This window comes from Equus caballus, chromosome 7 (assembly GCF_041296265.1).
Source record: "Equus caballus isolate H_3958 breed thoroughbred chromosome 7, TB-T2T, whole genome shotgun sequence".
Taxonomy (NCBI): domain Eukaryota; kingdom Metazoa; phylum Chordata; class Mammalia; order Perissodactyla; family Equidae; genus Equus; species Equus caballus.
The window spans coordinates 88,139,012-88,164,333 of record NC_091690.1 but is presented as its reverse complement, the minus strand read 5'-3'; the positions used below and the strand labels follow the sequence as shown (position 1 = coordinate 88,164,333).

The 25,322-nt window shown below is 49.9% G+C and overlaps 1 protein-coding gene across 10 annotated transcripts in view; it reads left to right on the top strand.

Moving 5' to 3' along the window:
* ABCC8 (ATP binding cassette subfamily C member 8) overlaps nucleotides 1-25,322 on the top strand; it is a 75,523-nt gene that overhangs the window by 9,357 nt on the left and 40,844 nt on the right. For 8 of the 10 annotated variants that reach the window (XM_070273421.1, XM_070273417.1, XM_070273418.1 and 5 more), the window contains 7 exons: nucleotides 3,256-3,422; nucleotides 5,332-5,574; nucleotides 6,470-6,658; nucleotides 13,659-13,823; nucleotides 16,556-16,711; nucleotides 20,687-20,821; nucleotides 21,169-21,331. In XM_070273421.1, coding sequence (XP_070129522.1) covers nucleotides 3,256-3,422; nucleotides 5,332-5,574; nucleotides 6,470-6,658; nucleotides 13,659-13,823; nucleotides 16,556-16,711; nucleotides 20,687-20,821; nucleotides 21,169-21,331 — 1,218 coding nt within the window. The remainder of the gene's footprint in view (nucleotides 1-3,255; nucleotides 3,423-5,331; nucleotides 5,575-6,469; nucleotides 6,659-13,658; nucleotides 13,824-16,555; nucleotides 16,712-20,686; nucleotides 20,822-21,168; nucleotides 21,332-25,322) is intronic. The other 2 variants (XM_070273416.1, XM_023646134.2) reach the window with 1 other exon arrangement.

Here is a 25,322-nt window from a genome sequence, read left to right as displayed (position 1 = left end):
TAGAACAGGGAAGACTGAACAGGATGTACCCATGAGCTGCAGGGAGAGAGGGCAGTGGGTGTTGGGGGAATAGCTAGCCTATGAGGAGGCTACTGTCTGGTCACAGGTCTGGAGTCTTACAAAAGGGTGAATCATGATGCAGTTTACATTGTCCCATGAAACAACTTTGATCCTGGGACCCCAGATGAGATCAGGAAATGTTCTGTGAGAAAGTCATGTTTGAGCTGAAAGCTAGGTAGGAGCTAATTCAGAGAAGGGAGAGGGGAGTGCTTCAGGCAGCAGGAACAGCATGTGCAAAGGCCCTGAGGCAGGAGGAGCAAAGCACATTAGGAGATCCAGAAGAAAAGCAGTGGCTAGAGTGCAGAGAGCACAGGGGAACTGAACTGAAGGCTGTAGTGGTGGGTGGAGCCTGCACCAGGCAGAGCCTTGAAGACCATACACAAGCCTTGGTCTTTATCCCAAGGACCCTGGGAAACCATTGAGGATTGGGTTTTGGTTTTGTTTGTTTGTTTATGTGTGTGTGTGTGTGTGTGTGTGTGTGTGTGTGTAGCAACATATGCATAACAAAATTTACCTTTTTAATCAATTTTAAGTGTATGGTTCAGGGGCATTAAGCACATTCATATTGTTGTACAACCATTACCACCATCCATCTCCAAAACTTTTTCATCTTCCCAAACTGAAACTCCATCCCCTTTAAATAATAACTCCCCATTGCCCTCTCCCCCGACCCCTCACAGCCCCCGTTCTTTCTATCTCTGTGACTCTGACTCCTCTAGGTACCTCATATAAGTGGGATCATACACTATTTTGTCCTTCAGTGACTGGCTCATTTCACTTAGCATCATATCATCAAGGTTCGCGCATGCTGTAGCATGTGTCTGAATGTCCTTCCTTCTTAAGGCTGAATGACATTCTGCTGTGTGGATAGACCATTTTGTTTATGCGTTCATCCTTCGAGGGACACTGGGGTGCTTCCACCTTTGTCCATTGTGAAGAATGCTGCTGTGCACATGGGGCCTTGAGGTCATATTTGATTGTATTTACTGCTTTCTGGAGGCCAGATGGGAGGAGGGGAGGCAGGGCAACCGTGAGAAAGCTCTCAGTGGTCCAGGGCAGACATGATGGCGCCTGGGACCCAGGTGGCCACCCAGATGGAAAGAAGTAGATGGATTCAAGAGAGCCAGGAGGTAAAATAGAGAGAATTCGGTAATGGGCTGGATGTGGGGCTGAGGGCGGGAAAGGAGGGAAGAAGCGGGGAAATGGGAATTCAGAGCGTGAGCTCCCCAGCAGCCCCTGGGTCACACCGTTTTCTTTCTGTCTCCTTTTCTCTCTGTCAAGCACGAAGCTTTGGCCGAGTGTTGCTGTGTCTGGCAGCAGGCTGAGGGCACAGCACTATGAGATAGGACTGTGGAAGTAACCCTGGCTTAGTCCTGGCTCCACCACTGACTCCCTGGGTGACCTTGCACAAGACACTCAGGCTCTCTGAGCCTCAGTTTCCCCTTTCGGTCAGGAATAGTAGGTCCCTGCCTAAGTCACAGGGTTGTTATGAAGATCAGTTCAGAGCATGTCTGTTAAGTGTTAGAGGCAAGACCAGTGAGAGGCGTATTTTCAAGCTTGGCCCAGAAGGTAGCCCCGACTAAGGGCAACAGAGGTTCTGATGCCTGGGATGGAGTACGCCTGGGGGAGGGTGGTATTGTAGCAGGGGCACGGCCTCCAGCTGTGGGATCCTTGTGACCTGGAGACAGACTGAACTGAAGGACCATCGCCCCAGTCCTGAGGGCTGGGACCGTGGGGCAGGCGCTTCTGCCCTCTGGGCTAATGCTCTCCCCCAGGGCCTGAGACCGAGGGCGTCTGCCCTCCCTGGGCAAGTTCAACGTCTCCACCTAGTTCCCAGCCCAGAGCCCGCCTAGGGCAGGCCCCAGCTTTTGTCCCCAACAGATGTGCTGGCATCCATGTCCAGGCCCACCGAGGGGTGGAGGGCAGGGTGCAGGTCCCTGCGCCGCTCCGCTGGAGAGGAGCTCTAGGGGGCTTAGGCCTTGCCTGCCGGTGACGCCAGGGAGTGAGAAGAGAAGGAGCCGCCTGTGCTGTTTTTGGTCGTTGCCAGCTGACCACGGTTGATTGGAAGGTGGTGGTGGGAATTACGGGGTTAGAGTCCACTGATAGCTTCTGACGGTCATGGTCCCGGGTCTGAAATCTGGAGATAAAAATATTAACAGCTGATGTTCAAAGAGTACCCCTGCGTGCCAGGCTCCCTGCGCCGAATGCCGTCCAGACGTTGTTCACAACTCTTAGAGGCAATGCTATCATTATCCCCATTTTACAGATGAGGAAACTGAGGCCTGGATGGGCTAAATGACTTACCCAAGGTCACACAGCTGTGTGGTCACAGGATCTGAGCCCAGGAGTATCTGGCTGCAGGGCCAGCTCTAACCACTGTCCACACTGCCTCACAGGACTCTGACTCACTTTTTTGTAACCCCCTCCCCACTCCCCTCCCCCAGGCTCCCTGAGGAGCGTTGTCATGCTGTGGTGGCCTCTGGACTAGGGGCCAGGGACCTAGGCCCTCACCCTTTCTCTCTCATTAGCTTGCACTGAGCTTGGGCAGGCCACCTCCTCTCTCTGGGCCTCAGTTTCCTCATCTGTGAAATTAAAGGGCTGGAATGAAGGCCCTTTAAGATCTTCCTGGCTTGGAAATCCTACAAGGAAGCCATTGTTGGGTGGGGCCTCCTGCTGCCCTGCCACTTAACGACTGTGTGACCATGGATCAATTACCTAACCTTCCTGAGCCTCGATTCCTTTGTTAAGTTGAGGGTGTGACACAATACTTCCCTCGCAAGGTTATTGTAAGGAATAAATGAGATGATGTGTTTAAAGTGCTTACTTGGCACAGCGCCTATAACTTAGTTAAATTCAAGAAAAAATTTTCCTATTTTTCTTCTTATTATTTATTGCAAAGGGAAATTTGACTGACCAGCTTGACTTGCAAGATTATTAATGCTTTTGAACATGCCTATCATAAATGTTTTAATGTATATACGTCATCTCAAAATGACACACTCATATGTTCACATACCACACCTCCCTTTACTCAGAAATGTGCACTCACACCCAGAACACTTGCATAACACACACCCCTCCTGTGACACACTCCTTTTCTTCCCTTTGCTCTCGCATACTCGCACACACGTGAGTGCACACACATGCGAAGATGTGCACGCACGTCCCCTGTGCTCTCCCGTCCCTGCTCGGCAGCCCTGCTCGTCTACTGGACCCTGGCCTTCATCACCAAGACCATCAAGTTTGCCAAGTTCTACGACCATGCCATCGGCTTCTCACAGCTGCGCTTCTGCCTCACGGGGCTGCTGGTGATTCTCTACGGCATGCTGCTCCTCGTGGAGGTCAACGTCATCAGGGTGAGGGTAAGCTGCCGCTCCTGGGCTGCCCCCCGCCTGGGGACACCCCCCTGGGCCAGCGCGGGCCTTCTGAGCAGTGTCCTACCCCTGGTGTGGGCCCCCGCCCTGCTTCTTAGCCAAGCCCTGAAAGAGTCAGCTTGTTTTACCTGCCCCGAAAAGGGGATTGACGCCAGTGGGAGAATTTTCAGAGGAACATTCCATCTGGCCCGGCTGCCGTCTACCCCAGGCCTCCAGAGGGAAAGGAAGGGACAGGAGGTGTTAGCCGAGGTTGGAGGATTCTGGGTTTAATCCTGTAGAGAGGGGAAAAAGCTTCAGGGACTGGCTCCTCTGAGCTTTGCTGTTTTGGTTTTTCTGGGGAGGGAGTGGGGAATTGTTTTTATTTTAATGTCTTCATATAGTTACGCATGTATGTGAATGAGTACATGTGGCTTCATCTGGGTCTTTTTTTTGTTTTATCATTTTTGTTTGTCCCCTCCCCCTCCCCCGACCTTTCCCTCCCAGCTACCCCAATTAACAACGTAGTGTATTATCCTTCTGTTCCTTGCTTTTATTAATATCGTGCCATGTACTTGTATCTATTTAGGGTTCTTTTTTCTCAACACATATAAGTATACAGGTTTTCCCCCTTAATATTCATCTTCTAAAAATGGTTATCAATACACTGGTTTCTACAACTTGCTTTTCTCACCCAACAGCGATCTCTTAGGAGATAGTCTCCCCTCCAAATCTGGTATGGTCAATTTAGTTTTCTTTTTTTTTTTTTTCAAAGATTGGCACCTGAACTAACAACTGTTGCCAATCTTCTTTTTTTTTTTTTCACTGCTTTATCTTCCCAAACCCCCAGTACATAGTTGTATATCTTAGTTGCAGGTCCTTCTAGTTGTGGGATGTGGGACACCGCCTCAACGTGGCCTAATGAGCGGTGCCATGTCCGCGCCCAGGATCCGAACCCTGGGCTGCCACAGTGGAGTGTGCAAACTTAACCACTGGGCCACGGAGCCAGCACCCAATTTACTTTTCTTAATGGCTGCGTAATATTCCATCATGTGGATGAGCCACCATTTATCCAGCCATTACCCTATTGATAGGCATTCGTTTTGTTGCCAAGTTTTTGCCTTCACAAATAACAGTGTATTAAACATACTTATGTCTTTATATATTTCTGCTTTTATTCTATGGGCGAGAGTCCAAGGAGTGGAGTTGCTGGTTCAAGGAGTCTTTTAAATTTTAATTGATGTTGTAGATTGCCTTCCAGAAAGGCAGTAATTTACCAGTAATGAATAAGAAAACTCTTTCCCTTCCTCCAGCAGTGGGGGTATAGCCATTTCTAATTTGGGCCATTCTCACGAGTGTAAAGTGCCACTTTAATTTGCGTGTCTCCCACTCCTCTGCTTTTAGTCAGTGATTTGCAGGGCGAAGGCCTTCTGTGTTCCCTGCCTCAGCTGGCCCTCACAGCAACCCCGTGATGCAAGGATCACCCCCTTTTTAGGTGAGGAAACATTTTAGAAGAGACTTGTCCAAACACACCTTGCTAGTAAGTGGAAGAGGCAGGATTTGAACCCAGGTCTGCATGGCTTCACATTCTGCAAACCCAGCATGAAACATGTTGGTGTCCTCAGATCGGTGGAGAAGATGGTATATGGAGACTCCTGCTCTTCCCCAACCCAACTTAAACCCAACTCAACCCAGCCAGGGGCATTCTGAGTAGACCTCAACGAAGAGTTACAAGTCAGGAGGTCCTGGCATTGGTGGCCAAGAGATGTTGGGGGGTCTTTTTCCTAGGAAGAGGCAAGAGATGGCCCTGTCTGTTAGAGGTTGAGGACGGGATGTCATGAGCCCACATCTCTGCTGGGGTTAAGTGGAGAGTGGTGAGAAGTTGCACTTACCCATCCCCGGTGGCCCATGTGCTCCACAGAGATATATCTTCTTCAAGATGCCAAGGGAGGTGAAGCCCCCTGAGGACCTGCAGGACTTGGGGGTGCGCTTCCTGCAGCCTTTCGTGAACCTGCTGTCCAAAGGCACCTACTGGTGGATGAACGCCTTCATCAAGACCGCCCACAAGAAGCCCATTGACCTCCGAGCCATTGGGAAGCTACCCATTGCCATGAGGGCCCTTACCAACTACCGGCGGCTCTGCGAGGCCTTCGATGCCCAGGCGGTCAGTGCGGGCACAGCCACACCATCCATTCCCCACCCTCCAGTTTAGAGTCATAGATGAGGACCTCAGAAAGCATCAGGTCAAACCCCTGGTGAGACAGGTGGGGAAACTGAGGCCCAGTGAGGGGAAGAGGCTTGCCCTAAGTCACACAGTGAACCGGGGACAAGTCAGGACTAAAGACTCATAGGATGGTCACAGCTGGAATGTCCCTTACAGTTTAGGTCATCTGATCTAGTACCTTCACTGTCCAGATGGGAGACTGAGACCCTGAGAAGGGAAGTGACCCTCTGGATTCCCCCTCTGTCCTTCCTTCTGGAGCTCAATGACTATGGTGGGAATTTTCACCCATTTTGGAGCAGGGGTTTTAGTGGCCTGATCCGTATAGTAACTCTATGAGTTGGGCCAGGCAGGGGTCTCCCCCCTTTCTGAGCTGGAAACTGTGGCTCTGAGAAAAGCCATGAGCTGCCCAGAGCTGGCCCGCAGCTGGTGGGTGGCAGAGATGGTCTCCTACCTCCCAGTCCAGTGCTCCTTTGCTGCGTCTACCCTAGCACAGCGGGGAGAAACTGAGGCAGGTGCCGTGGCTGGTGGAAACCGGAGAGCGTGGCACATGCCGCTCCCTCAGTGCAGTGCTGTGCTCATCACAGTCCCTGACCAGCTGTGTGGCCTTGATCAGCATCTGGCCTGTCTCCCCACCTGGACCACGTTGGCATTGATAGGGCACATCTGGCCGTGCACTTGATGGTTCCATGATTTCTTCCTGGAGTTCACCTGTTTGCAGCAGATGTGGCCACTGGGTTTCCCCAGGCAACAGGAACCAGGGGCTTCCTGGGAGGCCGGGCCCTGCCGTGAACAGGCCCTCAGCCACTCTGACCTGGCTGTGGGTCTCTCTGGACAGAGAAAGGATGTGCAGAGCACGCAGGGTGCCCGGGCCATCTGGAGAGCACTCTGCCATGCCTTCGGGAGACGCCTGGTCCTCAGCAGCACTTTCCGCATCTTGGCCGACCTGCTGGGCTTCGCCGGGCCACTGTGCATCTTCGGGATCGTGGACCACCTTGGGAAGGAGAACCGCATCTCCCAGCCCAAGGTAGGCTGCCCCAGGGGTGGAGCAGGTCACCCTTTGGAAAGTTCTCACTCCTGCATGAGAATGTGCAAGAGGTCAATGTGTGTGAGCCGCGGCCGCCCTGCAGCAGCTTCTCACACATGCACAAAGCCCGTGGCTGTATCCCCCTCCGGAAGATGCTCTGCATCCAGTCGTCGGAAATGCCAGGAGGTAAGCTGGTGCCCCAGGAGGATCTATGGTGCCCTGCTCTCCTCACCACACCGTCACCACCGTAATACCTCTCCCAGTTATTTAGTCATTCAGAAAGTTGCAAGAAGCATTTACCCAGTGTCCAGAGCTGCTATGATTTGTGGGATGTGTTGGCTTTTAGTTAATGTCATCTTAACAGACTCTGAATAACTTTTCAGGGGTCTGTCTTCTTCAGTTCTGTAGATCCCTAGCATTCGAGGTTCTACAGGGCGTCTTGGGGACTGACGTTGGCGGTGAGGGGAGTGGGGAACCTCCGTGCGTAGGGTTTTTTCACCCCCGACTCCAAATTTCATTCAGAGCTGCCCCAGTTCTATTAATATGTGAGACTGTCCCATTAAAAATTATTTTTTAAAAAATGTTCCATCTTACAAATAATAAGGTACAACTGAAATTTCACAATGCTGTAAACTGTTATGAGCTCAGTAAAACAAAAAATTAAAAATAAAAATACAAAGGGATGATAAAGAAATGTTCCACGTCTTAAAAATAATTGAAAACCATTGGACTGGATGATATCCAATGGCCTTTCCAGCTCTAAAGATGCTACAAACTGGAATTTGTAGGACAAAAGGACAGAAAAGCTTTCTAAGGATTATTTTCCCCGCTTGGGGCAGTGGCATCCGCTCTGGGGTGCAGGTTGGGGTGGGCTACTTAATTCTTCCGTCTGTTTCTTTGCTGCCACTTAAGTTTAGGTGGTCAGAAAATGGCAAACTTTTCACCTCTAATAAGACTGAGAGTTTTATTTTCCTGGCAAGAACGTCATTATAACCTTTTAACCACAGAGTCCAAAAATGATACAGAGAATTAGTAATTAGGGAGCTTAATAATTTATGTCGCTCTCTTGTGTAATGTTATTCATCTCATGGGCTCCAAATCGCAGATAGGATTTAACCCTTAGAAGGTTTTTATTAATTTTCCAGATATATAATTAATCAGCTGCACACTTTTGGCCAGGAATAGGAGACACTCTATTTGTCTGATTTATTCAGCAGACATTTATTTAACCCTACTATGTGCCAGACCTGGGTTGGGCTGTGGGGATACAGAGGCAATGGTTATGATGAGGACTTTAACAATAATAATAACCACTTGTTGACCCCTTGATACATGCCTGGCTGCCTGTGAGAGTTATCCATGTGTTATCTCGTTTGATCTCTAAGACAACCTTTTAGGGTATTTTTTTGTAACAGCTTTGTTGAGATATAAGTCACATCCCATACAACTTATGAGGTGGGTATTTTCATCCCCATTTTGCAGATGAGGAGCTTGAGGCTCAGAGAGGTTAAGTAACTTTCCCTAGGATCTCTCAGCTAGTTAGTGACAGTCAGGATTTGATCCTAAGTCTCTTTCACTCCATAGTCTGGGCATTTACGACCATAATGCTAAATTGACTATTATTATCAAGCCATCACCTCTGGCTCCAAGGACTGTGAAATCCAATGGAGGAGAGAGAAATCTAAATACGATATTTTTGTACTGTGCGTTAAATACCACTATTAGGAGGTATATACAGGGAACTATGTATGGGAAGAGGGAGAGACTAACTCAGCCAGTGGTCATGACAGCTTCAGAGAGGAGGGGGTATTTGAATGGGGCCTTGACAATTGAGTATGAGTTGGCCAAGCTAAGATGGGCAGATTGCTTATTCAATCAAGAATGTGAGGACTCTTTGCCTATTTAGACTTCAATGGCTTTTGAGCCTCTGAACTTCCCTTGGCCCAAAAAGAGAGGGGAAGAGACTGCTTCTCTTGTCCACAGGGGTGTCACCTTCAGTGGTAGTCTGACTATAGGCGACCCCAGAATGTTCTACATTGATAATCCCGCAGCAACATGGAGCCAGTGTTAATATCAGGGGGAAGTGACACAGGGAGAGCCTTTATCAGCTTGTCCACATCATCATCTTCTTCCTCTGATCCCCAAAACTCGTATGGGAGTCTCCTAAGGAGACAGCTCTGTGGCAGGATGTGCCCAAGAGGTGGTGAGAACGCTGAGGATTCTAGTCCGTCTGAGCATCAGCTTTGCCTTCTCTTCTCTCGTTATTTATGCACAAACTCTCCCCTCGCTGGAATGCTCTCGTCCGGGTTCCTTGTCAGCACATACATCCCCGAGACAGATGGCCCTGCCTCGGTGGCAGCAGGCCTTATCAGATTTAATATTTGTTCCCTGCAGCCCAAGTACAATTGGCAAATTGCAGACAGGGAAACGAGAGTTGAAAGTACATCCAGTCTCCAGTGTCAGCAGCAAAGCCTCCTCAGTCGTGTGGTTGCCTGGGAGAAAGCTTAATTCTCATTTGGGCTTCTGGGCCCAGAAAATGAGGAAAAGGGGTCATTTATCCAGGCTATTTGATTCATCCCTGTGCCTCCCAGCAGCTCTAACCCAGAGAGGCAGGTGCTATTCTGGTTTTTATGAACCTACAAAAAAGGAAGCACTCAAGCTGCATGTGGGGTGGTTAACAACCAGCGAGAAGGCCTTCTTTCCGCTCCGCCTGAGTCCGTCCTGCTGCAGCCTGCACAGCTGGGCACCACTGTGTATGCCACTGTCAGTGGCTGCCTGTCCTCTCCTCCCTTCCCAGGACACTCACAGTTGGCAGGAATCACACTGCCCTCGTCATCTCAAGGACAAACATTTCTTACTTCTTCTTTAATTACTGGAAGTGTCTCATGGTCTGCTAGATCTTTGATGCTCTTGTCCCCCTTGTCACTCCCCAGGGAAAGTTGGGACCCAGTGCAGCCTATGATCTATCTCTTTCCAGCCTCCTCTCCCGCCCAACCCCCACCCACAATCTGTCACCTGCCATAGGGGCCACTGATCTGGCTGGAGGGCCAGGGAATTGGATTCATAAAGAACTGCTGGCATCTGGAAGCTGCCAGCTCTGCCGTGGGCGGTTAGCTGAGCAGAGAAAGAGAACGGTCTGGGTTTGATCTAGGGGCCAAAGCTTCAAACGGCCTCTAAACCTCAGTGGGAGAACGTGTGTAGGTGTGTGAGTGTGTGTGTGTCTGCTTCTGAATGAGTTCTCCTGGGAACTGCTTATGGTTCTATATGGGTGTCCTCCTGATTGTCCTGTGTCTCTTGGTCTGTCTTTTTCTGGGTGTCTGTGTCCCCATTTTGGTACACTTATTTGCGGCTATCACTATGGGCAACTTTGTGAATTTATATGCATTTCTATGACTTTGTGACGTCACTGTGTGGGTTGGTCTCTTCAGGACGATGCCCAGGCAGCTGCTCTGGCCTGGCATGCCTCCCTTCACCTCACTAAGCCTTTCTCAGCCACCAAGACTCAGCTCAAATGTCACCTCTTCCAGGAAGCCTTCCTCCTCTGTGCTCCCATAACATCCCATGCTTGCACTGTCAGAGCGTTCCTCGTCTCTCTCCCCAGCTCGACCCTGAGTCTTCTAAGAGAGGACCCAGCTCCATGCCTGACACTCAGGAAGCACAGGAGAAATGATTCTTCAACAAATAATGCAGAAGTTACTGTATAGTGAATGCTTACGCTTACTGAAATTTTTTTTATATTACATACCTGCATTGTTACATTGAATTCTTACAACTCTCTGAAGTGGAAACCCTGAATGGCCTCATTTTGCAGGTGAGGAAACTGAGGCTCAGAGAGGTTAAGGAACTTACCTAAGGACACAGTGGCTAATATATGACGAGTCAGGACTCAAACTCAGACATGGCTACCCTCTAAGTCTAGGCTCTACACCACCGTGTTGGACTGCTGTGGACAGATGGCTGGGTGTGTTGGTCCGTGAGTGGTCAAAGATGGTTCTCACTGGTTTTACCCAGGGCCTTCCAGAGCTGGGACCCATGGTCACTTCACCTTTTGGCCCTTGCCAGAATCGAAGTGAGAGCCCAGGTGACCCCCTCTCCCTTGAGTCCCAGAGGACAAGGGAAGGGGGCCTCTCCAGTCACAGCTCTGCCGCAGGGCAATGGGGTGAGAACTGTGGAGTCAGAGGCCGGGTTCTAGTCCTACCTCTGCAACGACTCTGCACTCGTCAGCAGTCACTTGCAGTCTACAGGCCTGGGTAGGCTTGACTGCAAAATGGGGAAATGTGTGACAACTTCTGAAGGAAGTAGATGGGGGATGAAGATCATACGCATTGATCAATTGGAAAATACTTATTGAACACTGCTGGAGAAATCTCTGAAAACAAATACAGTTTCCACCCTAAGAGCTTGTGAAAATGTGAGACCAGGGCATCTGGTCTTCCACAGCATTTACCTCCCTCCTCTGTGAAGTTGCAGGTTGTTGGCCTCTTCTCTCTGGCCTTCAGGGCGCTGGGCAGTGGCCAGTGCCCTCAGCCCCACTCACGGCTTCCCAGGGCCCTCTTCTCGCTAGACTTCACCAGGCCCTGCCTTCCTTGGGCGGCACCTAGGCCTCTGGCTAATCTAGCACCCACTTCTTAATCAAAACGGTGATTCTGGGCCCTGTCCCTTTTAACCTATCTCTTTGAAGAGAGATCAAATAATGACCTACTGACTTATACCTGCAGGGAGATTTTCATTTTAACAGGTCACAGAATTCTTGATCCAAAGGAATATAGTTTCTGACCCTCGTGGGTGTGTGTCGCAGGGGGAAGGAGTCAAGGCTTTGCCTGTAGAGCTGCACAAAGAGAATTTGTTGCTTTGTTTAAGATGTACGAATACTGATGAGTGCATTTAGCAAATACCACCCGTAGCCCAGCCAACATTTATGATCTATTGGTTTTTCCAGCCCTCATTCTCCAGCCTTTGTGTTTTTGATCATTGTGACACAGCACATGGCAGGCGTTCTCTGCTGCTCAAGAGCTCTCGTGATGATCAGTGTTCTTGGCTGCGTGGCGTTCCCATGAGTATCGTGATGCGCCTAACTGTTCTCTCTGTTTGCACATTTACATGGATTTTTCTTCTCTCCCCTGCTCTAATCTAGAGAGAGACATCTTTGCATGTACAGCCATTTCCTTCTGTTAAATTATTTCCTTTGGGAGGAATTCCCATGATGTGCTTTGTTACTTGAAAATAATGGACTACGTTCTCCAGAGCTGGGTCCCTCCAGAAGATGGTAGAACAGAAGAATCCCAAGGCCTGTTAAGAGAAGCAGGTTTTCCCAAGCCCGCATACCTTCATTTTTGACCCAGAAACAGCCAAGTGGGCATGTTTCTGTCCTCGACAATCACAAGCTTGTAGCTGACAACAGGAGACTCAGGGTCAAAGCCCAGATGAGGCCAAGGCAGTGGGTCCAGGGTAGTGTTTTGGCAGATGATAGTGCCATTTGACACAGGTTCATGTTCACATATTCTCCTTGACGAGCACATGACCTTGGGCCAGCCATTTGACCGTCCTGAAACTACATTTCCTCAGGTATAAAACTGGACTAATAATGGTATGCTTCTTACTAGGGTCTGTGAAGATGGAGTTCTGCACCTGGTAAATACCTGTCCGGCTTCCCTGTAGGGTCAGGTCTCTCCCCTGCAGCCTAATTTTGAGGTCCATTTTGCTGCTTCCAGCCCACCCGCTCCCTACTCCTTCTCCCTCTGCCGTCCCGTCTGCAACTTTTCCAAATGAGAAAGAGAGTCGGAGGCTTGCGGCCTTGGTAGGACCTTCCTCTAAGACTCCTGCGTGTATCCCTCTGTGGTCTCCCTGTGTCTGCTTCCTGTTATCCCCACAAGGGAGAAACCCCTGTCCTTCAGAGCAAAGGAGAGACAGTAGTAAGCTGGACCGGCTCCCTGGAGCAGTGCCGGCTGGTTTAGAGGGCCCTGTTGAACCAAGATGCAAGATCTTTTCCACCCTCAGGAAGCCCTGGATCCAGGATCCAGGAATTTCTGACTCTAGGAAAAGAGCTCTGCTCAGACTCCTGCCCCTTTCAGCCTCATCCTGGTCGTGGACGTGCCCTGGAGCTCCTTCTCATCACTTTGTTCCCAGCAGTCTTTACCCTGCGGCGGCTCCCACACCCTTCCAAATAGCTTGCAGAGTTCAGGGCAGAGTCTCAGAAAGGGGAGAGTTCTGTCTTCATGGAAATATTGATGTGGCCTTGCTGGGGAGCAACGGACTTAATCAAGATCACAGTTCTCCTGGGAGCTGTTGATGTTGAATTTGGAAACAGACATGCTCTTGATCCCTGGTATCTTTAGGAAAAAAGTTGAAACATTCATTTTTTTCCACTGCTTATCATCTGAGATCTTGCTAGAGGTGCAATAAGAGAACCTTAAATTAAAAGGAGGTCCCAGGAGCCTATGAGGCTGGGGCATGGGTCCGAAATCTCTTTAGTCTGTCATAGGCGATGAGTTCCCATCTCTTGCCTGGGAGCACTAGAGTGCCGTGTTTGCCACTGGGCTTCTCTGCCCGGAAATTACTGCAGAGCAGCCTGTTGGGGAGCGTGGGCCAAGGCCTCAGCTGATTCCATTTTTGTAGGAGAGAACACACGTCGTGGGATTTGTTCTGGCGGTTCTGGCTTTGGCTGCTCTGGGATTCGCTCTTTTTATTCTTGTTCCTTCCGAGTGAGCTCCCCTGGGCCCGGGGGCCACCATGCTGAGAGTCCTATTTATGGGCATGAGGTTAGAACCGCGCCACCTTCTGTGCCCCTCGGTGGGATGATGCAGAGGATACAGGCAGCCCTCCCGCCAGTTAGAAGCGTGTTTAGTTGGGTTTATCCATCTGGTTTTTCACTCATAAACAATTGCACCAGGCTCTGCAAGCATGGAGGGTCCTGTAATAACAGCCGTTAGGGCACAGTAACAACTACTGATGGCGGTCATTTTGCTGGCAATGACAGCACCTCAACTTCTCTTTCCAACAGACAAAATTTCTCGGGGTTTACTTTGTCTCATCCCAAGAGTTCCTTGCTAACGCCTACGTCTTAGCCGTGCTTCTGTTCCTCGCGCTCCTGCTGCAAAGGACATTCCTGCAAGCATCCTACTATGTCGCCATCGAAACCGGCATTAACTTGAGAGGCGCCATACAGGTACTTCAATGATTGTTTTTGCACTTCACAGTAAGAACCGTGTTATTCATCCTCATGGACACTCAAGAATAATTCTGCTGTGGATTTACTTTTCTGTTGCCCTTTAAAGATGTTTCAGAACAATAACCGTTGACAAGGCAGTGTGGGGTGGTGGGAAGTGCCCTGGGCCTCCACGGTTTCCAGCCTTGAAAGTGGTGGACGTCACTAATTGATCACAGCACTCTTTCCTGCTGAATGCAAATGCAGCCTCAGAATCCTTCCCAGGAAGCTGTGCCAGCATTCTGCTACCAGACAGCCTTCTTTGGGTGGAAAAAAGGAAACATGTATGACGTAGCAGGACTAGACAGCCTCTGAGATCTGTTTGAGCTCTTCTATCTTGGATCATAATGAGAGAGACTTATCTGGCCTGATGGGTCCCAGGGTCCAGCCTCTTGCTGCTGCCTCCTGTGGCTTTCTTCTCAGAGTTGATTGGAAGGATAATCAAAGTCAGGGAGGACTCAGGGTCCCTTTAGCACGGTGGTGACAAGAGTTCTCCAGGCCCCAGTGTCTTCATTAGCGTCTTGGTTCAGCTGTTGGAATGGAGAGACCGAGGATTATGGTAGTTAAAAAGGATAGAGATTTGTTTTCACATTTAGTGAGGGCTGGCCTGGCAGCTACACAGTCATCAGAGACCTTGGCTCCTTCCCTGCTATGGCTCCGCCAACCTTCTAGAAATTCTCCTTGTGAAAAGGAAAGAATGGATCCTAGGGGACAACTAGCAGATTCTCCCGTACGAAGCTATTCCCAGGAAGTCAGTAGAACCCTAGGAAGTTGTGTCTAAATCCCAAAGCCACCTCATTCTTCAGAAATGTTCCTCATTGACTGATCCTCTGGGAGCCAGGACCAGAGGTTTTGCAGAAAAGGGGCTGAGGAGAAGGGGATAGCCTGAGCTGGGGACAGTGGCAGGGTCCAAACTCTGGTTATCTTGGTATAGCCCATGTGCATGGCGCCCCCTACAGTATGCAGTGCACAGCCTGTGAAGCTGTACAGGACAAGGCTGCCCATCCCCAGTGGTTTTTCCTTGAGAAAGCACAGCCATTTCCTCAACGATGTCATGTGAGCATGGTGGGAAAAGCCCAGGAATATCTAAGACCCTCTAAGATTCATAGGAGCTCAGAACTAGGAGGCACCAAGCTATTGCTCAGTTCAGAAAACCCCTCTGAAAATCTCGGCCTCTGCCCAGACCTCCCTGTGACAGGCAGGCATGCATCACCACAAACAACAGGCAATTTTGTAGTCAAACAGTTTTGTAATTGAATCTACTCTGTATTTGTATGTCATTAGTTGCACACTGGCTCAATATTTTCCAATTACACTAAAAGATCCAAAAATGGCTTTATAATGTATTAGCATCTAATTGTTTTTCTCAAACTGTCTGTACCTTTTGAATTAATGAGAGATTAATTCATATGCTACATAATTAATGCTGGTATTAATTATGCAAACAAATTAGGGAAAAAAAACCTTTCAGAGATTTACAGGAAATTATGGATAAGGATCTATGTCTTCATGAGTTTGAGAATAACCACATTTCCTGCATGAAAAGTTAAGAAAAATTCTTGTATTATACATAATTTTTGAAATATACTAGCTATCAGTCGGTTGTATATTTCTGTGTATCCTGGTCTTTACTTAATAATGCTTTATTTGATAGATTGCTCTATGTCCCTACTTCACTGAAACAACATTTATTATTAATCTTTGAAGACCTATTTCACATAACCTAGGGTGTGCATAGATTTGTCCAAAAATGTCATTGCCATTATTTTAAACCTTACCCATGGTATGTATAAAATCACAAAAAGACATAGAATAGTTTTGTGCTTTAAGCAAAGCTGACCCACAAAAAAGCCTGGGTTTACGCAAAAGATGACTTAAGGGCTAGGAATCCACAGAATGCACAATAGAATTTCATTCAAGAGCAGGACTCCCTGGGACGTTTACGACAGGAATGCATTTTCCCTTGTTCAAGTGCACACAGCCTGGAAATTGCTGTCTTTCTGGGAGGCATGACCACTCTGCACATAGAGCTTTGGGGTTCAGAGCTGATAGGGAGCCATTACTGTGCTGCCCTCCATCTCCCTGGGAGGCAGAACAAGGTCCTCGGCGGGGCTGGACCCCGGGACAATGCCAGGGCTGGTCAACACTCATGCATCGTTTCTCACATACGACCATCACAGGCCAAGCCCTTGTTTTGTTTTAAGGCTCAATTAAGCCAGGACTTGGCCCCAGAGCGTACCCCTCCCCTGGCTGGAGATGACCATATTAAAACAGACGGCTGCCCCACTTCATTATTTTTATGACTCAGAAGTGTGTTCTCCACTGGCATCTGGTAAATCGGGAAAACACAAGGACATAAAGATCTCCTTATAAGACTTAAGAGCTAATAAAGTCCTGCCCCGAGGGAGAGGTCTTGCTTGCTGGGGAGGTAGCTCGCTGTGCTGCCGTGGACTCCTCCTTGAGTGCTGCCTCTCTGACTTGTTTGAGCTGTAATCAGAGCCCTTTGCCTCTCTGAACCTTAGGTACCTCATCTGTCAAATTGGAGCAATAACGCAGTACCCCTTCAGGGAGCTGCTGTGGGCCTCCGTGGGGAATGTCTGGGAAGTCCCTGACACGTCATGGACGTATGACGGGGGTGTGGTGATTAGGATGATGATGATGACAAATGTGAAACACTCTGCTCTCATTTTTAGACCAAGATTTACAATAAAATTATGCACCTGTCCACCTCCAACCTGTCCATGGGGGAAATGACTGCTGGGCAGATCTGTAACCTGGTTGCCATTGACACGAACCAGCTCATGTGGTTTTTCTTTTTGTGCCCAAACCTCTGGGCTATGCCAGTACAGGTAAGCGATGTGTGCTTTGCGGGGGGGCGGGGGGGGGGGGTCAAAAACCAGAATCCGCTGGTACATGTCCAGTGACTAGTAGCTTAGCATCTTCCATTCCATGTTTCCTGTACTTTCCACCCTTTGGGGTCTCCAAGGGGTGCACCCCTGGGTCCCTATTCTGTCTCACACTCTGCAAATGGTGTGGCATTTCTCTTGATGATCAGAGAAGGCATGTCATTAAGACTTTTAAAATGCAGGCAACCTTAAAAAAAATTTTATAATAATCACGTGTGGAACACTTTTGCAGACATTAAAAGGTATGTTGTAGCAAAGTACTTAATTACATTGAAAAGTGTTCACGATGTGTTTTTAAGCAAAAGAGTAAATTACAAAATAGTACACTCAGTGTGTTTCCTACTAAGTTGGAATGTGTCTATGTTTACATTGGCACAGAGTCACACAGAAAAAAGAACTGGAAGGCCACATGGCAGCATTACAAGAGATTTTTATTTTCTTTATGTATTTCTAAACTCTCCAATAAGCATGTATTATTTTTGAAAATCCACAACATGATTGTTTTTCAAGCCAAATTACATTTGGGGCTGGCTCTGAGGGAGGCACGCTCTCCCCGTGACAGTGGGAGGATGCCCGGCATGGTTTACCTGATCCCTGGCCTCTCCTGCCCTGCCTCCCATCGGAGCTCTTCCACCGTGGGGTCTGTGAGTCCTGTCCTGTGCCTGGGAATGAAGCTCTCTCTTCTCCGGTGCTCAGGCCGGAGGCAGACCCATTCCCAGAGGGCCTGTAGGCTCCACAGGGGCTGCCTGGCATAGAGGAAAGTCTCTAGACCTGCATGAGAAGGCTGATTCAAATCCTTAACCTCTCTGCACCTCAGTTTCCTCGTCTGTGAAATGGGGGTGATCCCTCTCTCTGGAGTTGCTGTGACGATTCGGTTAGACGGTGTAAGTAAAGCACCGTGCAGAGGGCCCCGCACAGAGCAGCCGCTCAGTGATGTCAGACCCTCTGCCTTGCACTTTTTGGTGGGGTGAGGGCTTTCCCTGTGCAGAAGCCATTGCTTCCTGGGATGCAGATTCCCTACCCCTTAATCTCAAGCGGCGTTTTTGGTCCTCCTTGCTTGTAAAGCTTATATTTAAAAGACGTTAAAAGGACATAGGAGGAGAGGCTCGCACGGAGAGGCAGCTAGACAAGGTGGGAATGTAGGGCAGGGAATCTGAGGGTCCTTTCTACAGGGACAACCCTATAGGCCATGCCCCATTCCTTCTTACCCAGGCCCAGACCCCTGGCCCCCCTCCGCCCTGCCAAGCTGGATCAGTGACTATGAAAACTATAGGAGGGCCTGGAGAGTTCATCCAATACAGTCACCAGCCTTTTATCCTTTCTGTTGTGTCCCGTGAACAACCTGTTTCAAAACATTTTGTCCACCAAACCTGCTGCACTGTTACCGTTACTATTACTTATATTGTTTATTGCACACGCACCATTGCCAACAATACTAACACTAAGACCTAATAACTCTGCCCTGTGGCTGGCCTGCCCCAGCCTCTGTCACCTGTGTAATTAACCCTTACAACACCGGGGTGGGAATTTTTATCTCCACTAATCACTTACCTTTGCTTATTTATCCTGAAGTATGACTTGGTTTTCCACTTTTAATTCCTCAAAGACTACACCTTTGCCACTTACAGCTTTGACCAGCCCCCAATCCCTTCAACCTGGTCAGGATTCCCGGTGCAGCCTGGTTGGTCACAGGGCACGTGAAGCTTTTGATAATATTGACGTTAGCTCAGGACCCCATTCCCTTGTCCCCAGGGGCTCTCCCTGGTTTGTAATCTTTTTTGGGTCATGTATACCTTTTTTTTAAATAACAGCTTTATTGAGATTTAATTCACCCATTTAAAATGTACAATGCAGTGGGTTTTAGCATATTCACAGAGCTGCGCAACCATCATCAAATTTTAGAACATTTTCATCACCCTGAAAAGAACCCACACCCATTGGCAGTCACTCCTCATCCCCGTCGCCAGCCCTAGATAACCATATATATATATAATATATATATGTTTTAAAAAATCTAATGAAACCTTCTCCTTGGAAAAACAAATGTGCATTCACACATTTTGCCTACAATTTCAGGGGCTTTGTGGGCCCCCGAAGCTTATGGACACCAGGTCACCAGGTTAAGAACCTTGGCCATAGTGGAGGCCTCTGTGTTTCCTCTTCCCATGGGCGTCGGAGGCCCAGAGAGGGCAGGGCCTTACCCTGGGCCATACAGCGAACTGGTAGCCGCATCATACCCAGGTGTCTCCTTTCTGTGGTTCTGTAGAGACAGTGACCCCTAAATGAGGCCTGTTTGTTTAAGAAGGAGGATCAGCCACCTTGCCTCTAACCATGTGCCAAGCACTGTTCTGGGTGCTCATCATATCTGTTCATTTAATCTTCACAACAGTCCTTGTGAGTGGGCATTACACTCACCACTTTAAAGATGAAGAACCCAAGACTCAGAGAGGCTGAGTGACTTGCCCAGGATTGCACAGCCTGTAAATGCTGGGACTGCATTCAAACTCAGGGCTGCAGACTCCAGGGACTGTGATCTCCCCACTACTACACGAGATTGCTTTCCTAACCCACGAATAAGAGACAAAATAGCCCTTTTATTCCCCACACTTGCTTTGCACACTCAGAATCTTTGATTTCTGGTATGTTCTCCCATGGGGTCCATTCAGGCCCCTGCAGAAGAGAGGAGTGGCCAGAAGAGGGATGGGCGGAGCATGAGGAGGAGCTGCTCCTGCCCAGCTCCTGCCCAGCTCCTGCCCAGCAGCTGCCAGCACTTGAGGCAGTGGGAATGAGGCACCGACCCTGGCTGGCGCCCTGGTGGTCACTCTGGGAGTGCTTGGTGTCTGGACCAACCCAAGTTGGCTGGAGGGCACGCTGATTGCCTCCATATGAGGACAGCTGACGAGAGGACTGGATGGCAGGGATGCTTTTCCACGGGGGTGGTGGGAGCAGGGCCCAGCAGGAGTAGGCGGTTCTTCATCTCCTAATGCGCTCCTCTGCCCATCTGTGCCAGCATTTAACATCAGTTAACCACTGGGAAGCAGGTGGTGAAGGGGCCATTCAGCCCCCAAGAACCTGCTGATGCAGGAGGCATTCTGTAATAACGGGAATCACAGAGCCACCCACCCACTTCTCTGTCCTTGGGATGCCACAAGCAGCTTCGGCCGACTTGGTGTGGGGCTCGGGGAGTGCTGGGCTAACCCAGGCAGACTTTTTTTTTTTTTTTTCTCTTAAGGAAGACAGCACATCTGTTCCTCTAGAATAAGCCCTGAATTTAGAAGTGCCTGCTTTTGAAGGCAACCTGAGAAATTGTCATCTTGATGCTTTGGGGGCTGGGGAGAGTAATTTACACTTTTCATAAATATGCAGAAGCAGGCAGTCATTTGCGTAAAGCTAGAAGCAGAGAATACCTTCCAGAATCTCTAAAAAATTAAACAGGCCAGGAGCATAAGAATGAAAAGTAAACTCTCGGACTCTGGACTGGTTTTGTCTGACATGGATGCTGCCATTTGGCCCCTTTTCTCGTGTATCACTTTTTTCCAACGAGAGTGAAATGTCAGCCTTGATAACCAGCAAGCAGAACAAAAGGCGTTGTCACACTCAGTTGTGCAACCTCAGCTCTGAGACTTCCATCTGGAAAATAGACTTGCAGAGAGTTAATGCTTCAGCCAGCCTTGCAGATAAATGCAGTGAGTTACCAGCCCAGAAACTCTCTGTTCGTCTGCGAGCCCATCGTGTTAATCCCTCCTTCTGAAATTGCTTTGTCTCCCCTCCTCCTCTGCCCCCCAAGACAATTTGGAGACCAGGGCACCAGGCACGTCCCACTTAAGGGGACTGGGGACCGGGGAGGCAGCTTTTGCCAACACCCCCTAGCAGGGCAGCCACTGGGTCAAAGAGAGCTCATCCCCTTCTCCCTCCCAGATCATCGTGGGTGTGATTCTCCTTTACTACATCCTCGGGGTCAGTGCCTTAATTGGGGCAGCTGTCATCATTCTGCTGGCCCCTGTCCAGTACTTTGTGGCTACCAAGCTCTCTCAGGCCCAGCGGAGCACACTGGTGAGTGTCCACAGGTGTGCACATGGCCCTTTTCCCCATCCTTCCCCCATGTGTTTGCCTGCTCCCTCCTCTGTCACATCAGCTGGTCTTCTCACTCTTCCCCGAGATGCCACCAACCAGTCCCACACACACATCCACACTATCATTGACCTTCAGCAGGTCACTTCACCCATCCAGGCCTCAGTTTCTTTGTCTGTGAAATGGGTTTAATGGAGGAGACAGGGAGCATCCCTGTGGGACAGGAGCTGGGCATATCTGTGACATGGTGAGGGCAGTGACTCGGCTCCTTCCTCTTGGGTGGGATGGGGGCAGAGGAAACCCTTCTCTGACTCGGTGACCCCTGGCAGGAGTATTCCAATGAGAGGCTGAAGCAGACCAACGAGATGCTCCGTGGCATCAAGTTGCTCAAGCTGTACGCCTGGGAGAACATCTTCCGCACGCGAGTGGAGATGACGCGCAAGAAGGAGATGACCAGCCTCAGGGCCTTCGCCGTCTACACCTCCATCTCGAGTGAGTCTTCCCCAACCAGCCACCCCTGTGTGCTGCTGCCTGAAGGCTGGGGTAGGGTGTCAGGGCTCTGGTGAGGGGGTAGGGGCGGCAGAAGCGGGTGCCTTTGGGATCATCCCCTCCAGGCGGGGTAGCAGAGCCCCCCGAAATCAGAGTGTTCTTTAGTCATTTATCCAGCAAATATGTGCTGAGAGCCTGCTGTGTGTGGGGCCCTGTGCTGGCCCTCAATTTGCAGTGAGGAGAAAGACACACGAGGTCTTTGACATGTTGTTGTGCTGATATGTTAGTAGAGGCAGCAGTAAACGAATAAATAGCAACTGTTTTGAATTCTCCTAAGTGTGAGGACTTCTCAGTAAGTCAGACTGAGCTCCACTGCCCTGGGAAGCTACAGGGAAGCTTCCGTCCACCTGGGGCTGTGAGAAGGAGACACTTTCTCTTTCAACAACAGAAGCTCCAGTTTGAGGCACTCACAGGTGTGGTGCCTGTGCTTTGGGAACCCCAAATCCAGAAAATAGAGAAAAGAAGACCAACACTGGTAAAACTCGTAGGGTCCTGGCAGACGCGTGTATTAAAACCACTTTCAAGAGAGTGTAGAGCTCCTACGGTGAACATTCCTGTTGAAACAAGGAGCTAATAATAAAGAAAGAAAAATCCACCAGAGGAAACGCTCCACCAGAGTGAGAGTCAGCAAAGGAAAAAAAAAATAGAATCAGTCCCTCGATACCTGGAGATGACAGAAGGGTCCTGAGGGAGATAAAAAAAAAAAATATGTTTAAAACAATGAAAGAGCTAAAGGAAGTATAAAACCCACAGGACAAAACAGGAAAGTATTGTGGGAAAGAGAGCCAAAAGAACTTCTAGAAATTAAAAATCTTGTTGTTGAAATAAATTTGGTGCATAATAGTCCCCAGGTCAGAGTGAGGGCTGATGGAGGTCAGGTGACCGATGGAATCCTGGCCTGAGTTTGTCTCAGTTGGTCCAGCGGCTCCAAGGACGCAGCCTGTGGTGGTTACTTTCCAAGTGCGTAGTTGGGATGCAGACGTTGAGCAGCTGGCAGACCTCACACTGGTTCCCTGACCCATCCAGTGTAAGGACCATTGCAGTAGGAAGGGTCAAGAGGAAGCCCCCAGAGAGAAAAAACTAAAAGGAAACAAACAACTCAGTGTACAGGTGAAATGAATTAACATGGCTGAAGAGAGAATTTGGGAATTAAAGGGTAGATCTGTGGAAATTAGAAGGTGGGGAGGAGAGGTAAACGGAAAATGTTTTCTGCAGGTTGGCAGAACGGTTTTACAGATGGGAAATTGAGGCCCAGAGGGGTTGCCTTCCTGAGGTCAGGTCACTCCTGAGGTTGATAGCACAGCTCAGACTGGGTCCTCTGGAGTCTCTTAGCTCCCAGCCTCATGCTGTTTTCCACACAGAGCTGGGAACTTGTCTGGAGTGAAGAAGACAGGACACAATGGGCACCATTTTTCAGGTATTTTCTCTTAGTAGAAGAGAAAGAACGTAGAATGGGCTCTGAAAGGAGTGGGAAACAGGGGAGGAAGGTAGGAGAGATGGACACTACTGACCACCTCGCCTGCTGAAATTGGTTCTTCTGGTATGCCAGGAAGGGACATGCCTGTGGGGGTGGCAGGTGGTGGGGAAATAGTGGAGGGTGTGCTGGCTGTGTCTCCCAGATAGACTTGTGGAGAATGAGATGGTCTTTCAGGTCATCTGTGCATTCCTGGAGTCCCTCCTGCCTAGAGAGGGTCTGGTGGGGCCAGGTGGCCACCATCCAACCCGAAGGTTGGACTTGCCCTGAGCACCCCAGGTGTCCCACCTCCCTGTGTCCAGCCAGACCATGGCGTCTGTGCCTCAGACTGGGACCCTGATCCGGTCAGCAGTGGCCGGGCCATTCACCACACACAGCACCAGCCATGGCATCTTTCTGCAGAAAGTCCTGCTAGGATCTGATTTTCTCAGAATGGAGCTGTGAGCATGGCAGGCAGCCGTTGCTTTCTGGATTCCTCACCAAGACACTCTTGGTTCCTGGTCTCGCCCCTTTACGCTCATCCCTGATCCTGTGGTGCTCAGAGGCTCTCCATAGGACAGGAGAAATTGGGAAGGACCATCTGGGGAACTCAGACATCAGTGTCCACAGACCCAGGCTCCCTTCATCCTTCTCTCTGCCATTTCTGCTGCCCCTGGGTCTGGTTGCGTTAACAGTAACACCACACTGCGTACAGCCCCTTGAGTTACAGACACCTGGCCTTCAGACACCTGGCTTCCAGACACCCATCAGTGGGAACAGCTGCTGAGGTGGGGGGGCTTCCCCCCGCAGCCAGGTGACTTCCTCTTCCAGCAACAACACAGCAGGGTGTGGTGGGGCAGGCTCACCGTTGCTGCAATGAGAGAGAGGGGAGGGAAGCAGCAAAGGAATTAGGGGCACTGGGTCCCCAAGATTCCTAGCAGCAAAGTGGGGGCAGCTCAGGTCATATAGCTGGGGGCAGGTGCCAGCTGCTTTGCCTCTGGAGATGTGCACTCATTTCCTGCATTCCAAACTACAACGTGGGCCATGTTTGAAGCCTATCTAACAGATGCTCCTTGTCCCAAGGGGCCTGCAAAAGACAAGCCATGGCTTTGTGAAGGGCCTGGGGCCAGGAGGACCCAGGGAAAGGAGATTCCATGTTATCAAAAGGTGACATGACTCTGGAAGGAGGGAAGGGCTCTGGAGCCAAGAAGGTGTCTGCTCAGGGCCCCTCACCTGTCCAGGACTTGGTGACGTAGAGGATAAACAGGGCAGCCCAGGCTGGTCCCTGGAAAAGGACACTGGGGAGGGAAAGGGACAAGCCCTCTGGGAGGCTTTGAAAGCCAAGTGCTGTTTGTTCAGCGTTCGCCCACCTTTCCTGGAATGGGTTTCTTTGTGTGGTGGACAGTGGGGCAGGGAGAGATGGGGTAGGGTGGGGGCACCTCCCAGCTGCAGGTATATGCTTTGAGTGCATTTTCATTTGCCTCCTCCCGGACTTCCTGCCTTCTGCTCTCTATCACCAGGGATCTGGACACAGGTGATTAGACATGAGGTAATGGGGCATCTTCATTCTCGCCCCTGGCGCCAGCCAAATGGTCTTGGCGCCACAGAAGAGCCCCAGAGTCACGTTTCCTGATGGGGCCCATCCTGGTGCTACCTGCTGGGCTTTCAGTCTGCTCAGCGAACTCCAGACTGTTGGGCAGACAAGGTTACCTCTGATGCTGTATCTGATGGCATCACTGAGAGCGCTTGTGCGTGGAGCCCTGAGCTGAGGCAGAGCAGGGCAGTGCAGGGGGGCTGAAAACAAAGTGGGTACCATTTCCCCACCATCAAAATCCAGAATCAAAGAAAAACAGAGATGTAAGTTACTCGGTGAGTGTTGCGTGAGCCCAGCCCTGTGTGCCTGGCCCTGGGCTAAGCCCTGGGAGGGATACAAGAGACAGTAAGATGTGCTCCCCGTCCTCAGGGAGTTTATACTCTGCTGAGAAGTCAGAGCTAACCTACATGAGGCGGTGTGGCAGGCTCTGCGCTGGCCGCCTGGCAAACCTGACTGAGCTCAGTCCTCATCACAACTCTGTGAGGTATATAGCTCGCTGTCCCATTTTACAGCATGGAAAACCGAGGTTCAGTGAGGTGTGATGACTCTCTGAGGTCCTCAGCCAGCAAATGGCAGAGAACAGAGGAGGAGGAAGCACCCATGAGCTGGGAGTTCACAAAGAGCTTCATGCTGGAGGCGGCTTGGGCTACACCACGCAAGACAGGCAGGATTTCACTGAATAGAAGATAAAGTGGGAAAAACCTGGAGGCAGGTGTTGTGGCCACCCCCTTAGAAGTCAGTTCAATCCTCATTTCCTTGCAGAAGCAGCACAACTCTAGATGTCCAGCCCAGGCATGTGTTTGAGGACAAGCTTTGCAGCAGTGACGGAGGGGTCCTAGGCCCCACCAGTCAACCAGCTGACATGCTGCCAGTTCGCGCGGTCCTTT